The sequence below is a fragment of the Oryctolagus cuniculus genome, chromosome 11 (genome assembly GCF_964237555.1).
Source record: "Oryctolagus cuniculus chromosome 11, mOryCun1.1, whole genome shotgun sequence".
Taxonomy (NCBI): domain Eukaryota; kingdom Metazoa; phylum Chordata; class Mammalia; order Lagomorpha; family Leporidae; genus Oryctolagus; species Oryctolagus cuniculus.
In genome coordinates this window covers 23251223-23256610 of record NC_091442.1, presented here as the reverse complement: position 1 = coordinate 23256610, position 5388 = coordinate 23251223, and the positions used below count along the sequence as shown (strand labels likewise).

At 54.6% G+C, this 5388-nt stretch overlaps 1 protein-coding gene across 2 annotated transcripts in view; it reads left to right on the top strand.

Annotated features, from left to right (window-relative positions):
* The first annotated feature begins 3912 nt into the window (after nt 1-3912).
* The window catches only part of ACSS2 (acyl-CoA synthetase short chain family member 2), a 47349-nt gene continuing 45873 nt past the window's right edge, over nt 3913-5388 (top strand). The window contains exon 1 of one of the 2 annotated variants that reach the window (XM_002710792.5): nt 3913-4306. In XM_002710792.5, the coding sequence (XP_002710838.1) occupies nt 4117-4306 (190 nt within the window). In that variant the 5' untranslated portion in view covers nt 3913-4116. The remainder of the gene's footprint in view (nt 4307-5388) is intronic. The other variant, XM_002710791.5, reaches the window with a different exon arrangement.

Below are 5388 nucleotides of genomic sequence, written 5' to 3'. Positions count from 1 at the left end.
TGGGAGGGCGGGGCCTGAGCTCCCGGGCGGCCGGGAGGGGGCGCCTCACCCCCACCCTCCGCGGCGTCCGGGCCCGACTCGCCTCCGCCCGCCAGCAGTGGACACGCAGGTGCAGGAGCATGGGGAGCCTGGAGCGCAGGAGAGGGTCGCCGGGAAGCGCGTCCGCAGTGGCTACGGCCAAGTATGCGGCCCAGGGTCAAGTCTCTTCCTTCTTCCCGGCTGAATCCTGCCAGTGTCCTGCTCAGACCTGGGATTCCTTCCTGGACCCCAGAGCCTGCCTTTGACCCTCAACTCCTCGAACCCCACACCTCTCCTTGAACTCCAAATCCTCTCCTCCGACCTCAGAATCCTCCTAGGACTCTGGACCTCTCTTTGGACTTCAGACTCTGCCTTCAACCTCGCCCCAGCCTCTGCTGCATTCCCGGAACGGTCTTCATCGGCAGACCCTCGGAAGATGGAACCTTCCTCTGACTTCACATACCCCCGCCCACCCCAACGCTCAACCTCAACCCCATCTGGGGCCCCGATCCATCTGCATAAGAGAGTGATGTTCACACTGTAGTGTGGGTTAGCATCTTTCAGGCAGATCCCCAGATTCGACTCCAGGGATAATGACTCAGTAGGCTGGGATCAGATGCTGGGACCCGAATGTTTACCGTCGTTTTAAGAGTTTTTTATGTGGTTCTGGAAACAACACTCTGAGAAAGAAGTAATGGTGGTAAGGCAGGGCAGGAGTGGGGCGGGGCGGGGAGGACAAGACAGGTGGGGAATGGGTCTCTCTGGATGTCTGGCATCTGTTCCTGCTGCCACTCAGAAATTGCATGGTCTTCGGTAAGACACACGACCTTTCTGAGTATCTGTTTCTCATCTGTATATGCAGAGAATATAGTATCCATCTTAGAGAGTTGTCACGAAGATAAAAAATGGGTGGAAAGTGCTAAATATAGGGCTTGGCACCTACCCAACAAATACCATCATCATCGCCACCCTGTCCTTAATCTTGTGAGTGTTCATCCTTCCAAACCCACCCCACTCTCAGACATTCCAACCACATTACAGCTTGTACTACTTCCTAGCTACAAAGACGAGTGAGGATCCGTCTCTTGAGACCTCTAGTTCAGACTTCTATTGCGTTCTACAGGCAGAGCAGCTAAAAATCTACTCCAGGCGCAATAGCTGACATGCTACTTACCGACAGGAGGGGGCAGCAGTGAGACGGCTAATGCTCTAGTACTAAGAAGAAAGGCTAGGAAGGAGAGCTCAGAACCGTATGGGGGAGCGGGTAGGGAGGACGACTGTCCATGCATCTATAGGTAAATATTTATTTGTTTGCTTCTTTTCATCTACTCGGAAGGCAGAGCGACAGGCACAAAGAGAAACAGAGAGAAATCTTCTATCCACCAACCAGAGTAAGCCAGAAGCCCAGAACTCCATGCAGGTCTCCCACGTGGGTAGTAGGGGCTCAGGCACTTGAGCCATCATTTCCTGCTTCCAGGATGCATTAGCAGAAAACTAGATCAGAAAGAGAGCAGCCTGGGGCTGGCATTGTGGTGCATCATGTTAAGCCTCTGTTTGCCACAATGGCATCCCATTTGGAGTACCAGTTCAAGTCTTGGCTTCTGTGCGTCTGCTGTAGCTCCCTGCAAAGCACCTGGGAAGGCAGTAGAGGATGGCCTGAGTGCCTGGGCCCCTGCACCCATGTGGGAGACTTGGGTGCAGTTCTGGGCTTCTGCAAAAAGCAGATGGAAGATATCTCTCTCTCTCTCTCTCTCTCTCTGTCTTCCCCCTCTCCAACTCTTCAAATAAGTAAATAAATGAACATTTAAAAAATAATAAATAATAAAAAAAGAAGCAGAGTAGCCAGGACTTGAACCAGTCTTGCAGCATGTAGAGTGTGTATTGCATGTGCCTTCCTCTCCCAGTGAAGCCGGGAGAGTCTGTTACACTTCTTTGAAGGCGGGCTCCCTCAGAGATCCACCCCCTCCATGAAATTGGAGGTTCCTCAGCCCACAGAGTCCTCTCAAGAGGGCCACACCTCATTTATCTCCTACGTCTCCCATAGAGAAATTCATGTTCTCGTTATGGTCTGCGTCCTTCAGTATCATTCATGTGCTATTAGCAGGGCTCAGAGCTTCCATGGGGGCTGAGAACTCCTGCAAGATCTGTGTCCCTTAGTGGAATGCACGAGAGGTGTGTCCCCAGTGCAGTTGACGTGGCCTCAGTGACGTGTCTGTCCCCTCAGGAGGATCCATCTGCTCTCTGCAAGATCTTGTACCCCTACAGTGGGCCCCGAGGTCCTCTCCCTCGGGATTGGGTACATTATGGAGCCTGTCGGAACATCAGGGGAGCTTTCCTCAGCTTAGGGTTTTCTGGGCTTACGGTCAGCTAGGAGTACGACAGAGGGGCAAATGGGAAGAGAGGCTGGGATAAGATCACAAGTTTTGTGCAGACTTCATAGACAGGGGCTGCCTGCTTCAGGCCTCAGAATCATTCTCAGAGTTAGTTATTTAAGGATCCTTCTTGGGGCTGGCATTGTGGTTGAACAGGTGAAGCTGCCACCTGCCAAGCCAGCATCCCATATGGGTGCCAGTTCAAGTCCTGGCTGTTCTACTTTCAATCCAGCTTCCTGATAATGCACCTGGAAAAGCAGCACAAGATGACTCAAGTCTCTGGGCCCCTGTATCCAAGGGGGAGAGCTGGAGGAAGCTCCTGGCTCCTGGCTTTGCTTTGGGCTAGCTTGACTCAGCCCTTGCTGTTACGGCCATTTGGAGTGTGAACCAGCATATGGAGAGTCAGTCTCTCTCTCTCTCTCTCTCTCTCTCTCTCTTTCTCTCTTTGTAACTCTGCCTTTCAAATAAATAGATAACTTAAAAAAAAATGCTTCTTGCCTTAACAGCCTATCTGTGAACTGATGAGTGGAGGTGGACCTGTCTCTGTGGTGAATGTAGGTTGAAGAAGAAGGGTCCTGCTTGGCTTCTATTTTCTGGTATTGGGGCGGGGGCAGTGGGTAGAGGGAAATTGGAGGGAACAGCCCAGATCATGGCGGGTGGGAGGGAGCGCCTAGTGGAGTGTAGAGATTGCGAAGCAAAGAGAATGTATATAATTACTCCCGCTTGCACAGACTGCTATTTCACGAGCCTTAACTTCAGCCGATGAAGCGGTAAAAGCAGACCTGGAGCCGGGGAACCTAGGTTGGCCCTCACCTTTGTTTACTCTGCAACCTTGCGCAAGCTACTTCCCCTTCCTGGGTTCATCGTCCGAGCGGTGAGCAGGTGGGTTCATTAGCAAAGACCCGAAGGAACATCAGGTCTTCGCTTAATGAGTTCTTGTACTTTACAGCTGGGTGAAAATTGGTGGAGGTGAGGAAATCCAAGACGTCCCCAGAGGTGGGGGAAAAGCTAAGCTGGTCCCGGGACTGGTAGAAAGAGGATCTTTGCCCGGGCGCTGCCCTCAAGGTCGCGGTAGGAGATTTTCCAGAGAGCCGAGTGGGGGTGTTGCTTAGAGCGCGGGCACCCAGGGTGAAGGGTGTCACCCGGAAGGGACCCTGCTCCACCTGGCTGCCAACTCGGTGGGGTGACAGGATTGTGCAATCAGACCGCGGGGCGGCTCCGCGGTGGGCCTGAACCGACTCCTCTCGTTGGCTCAGCCTTTTCTCGCTCGAGCTCCGCCCTAACCCAACCCCTCATCTGTCACTCCAAGACCCCAAGCTGGTCACTCCATGGCCCTGCCTCCTCTCCTGTCACATCCAGCCCCGGCTACACCCCATCACTCCACGGGCCCACCTCCTCGCCTGTCACGCCTGGCCCCGCCCCTCATATGTCATTCCACGGTCCCACCCTCTCTCCTGTCACTCTTGGCTCCACCCCTTCTGCTTTCACTTTATGGCCGCACCCCTTCCGGCAGCTCAGCCCCGCCCCATCCCTCGACTTTTCCTTATCTCCGTCGTTTTTATCTCGCCCATATAGAGCATGGCTCCGCCCACCTCTGCTGCCTAAGCCCCGCCTCCGCCCGCCAAGCCCCTCCCCTCTCCTGAGGCTCCGCCTCTAGGCCGGCTTGTTTTCCGCGCCCGGGCACTCGCGGCGTTCGCAAAGGCGGCCACGGGGCTTGGAACTTGCGATGGGGCTTCCCGAGGAGCGGGGCCGGAGCGGCAGCGGGAGCCGCAACGAGAGCGGGAGCCGGGAGGAAGCGGGAGCCGGGGATCGGGCTCGGAGCTGGTCTCCGCCGCCCGAGGTCAGACGCTCCGCGCACGTCCCCTCGCTGCAGCGCTACCGCGAGCTGCACCGGAGCTCCGTGGAGGAGCCGCGGGGTGAGGCCGGGCCCAGGCGGGCCTGGGGGCGTCAGTGAGGAGAGGCGCGGGGGTTCCCCGGAGGGTGGTGGGGCTCCCGTGGGAAGTTGAGGGTTCGTGAGGGCATGGAGGCTCTGTGAGGGAAGAATTGGATTTCTCTGAGGAGGTGGAGAAGGGATTCCAGGAGGAGATGCGGATCCTCTGACGAGAAGGGTTCCGTGAGAAGATGAGGGTTCCCTCGGAGCTGGGCAGCTCCCTGGGGACTTGGGGGTTCCGTGAGGAGACGTGGGTTGCCACGAGATGGAGGGTCTGTGGGGGGGGATGCGGGGTTCCTTGAGAGTCGAGGGGGGTTTCCGTGAGGAGAGCCTAAGTTTAATGAGAGGGAGGGACAGGGGAGCTCTAGGGGACGGAGCAGGGCCGCGGATAGGTTTTCTTTGCCTTCTTTCACAGCAGCCCAGCCGCTGCCTTCGGAGACCTTTAACCCGTGAACTAATCTCAACTGCTGGGGAACTGTAACGGGTCTGGTCTCCATCTTGGAGCCCTGAAAATTGGGGGTGGGGCCCCTCGTCTACTTTTAATATACAAGAACTCACAACGGAAGTAACCCATGAGACTAAATACCTCTCAAAACATCCAGTTGATTATTTTGTTTGTTTTCTTTTTTCTTTAAATTTTGGGCTGGGATTGTAATAACTCAGAGATTGTGACAGATGGTCGCATGCCTTTTAAAATACGTGAGGAAAATCCCCTGCCTTTGCACTTGACCTGGGGATGGGGTACAAGGGGAGCAGTGTGATGTTTGGTGGTGGGTCAAGCAGGGAGAATGAATCAAATCCAGGAAAACCTACATTTAGCTCTGCCACTCATTCACTGAGGGGGGGGGGGTCCTTTGATTTTTAAACCTGAGATTCCTTTTCATCAGTAAGATAGGAATAATACCTGACTCATAGAATTGCATGAGGACTCAATAGGTAATAAGTAAAGTGTGCATTGTAGAGTGCCTGGTGTGCATTCAGTAGATGGTGGTTAGTCTGGTAACAAGGACAATGTGGATGGAGTGATTACTGAGCAGTGGGCTAAGATTGGATCAAGTGTAGAGTGGT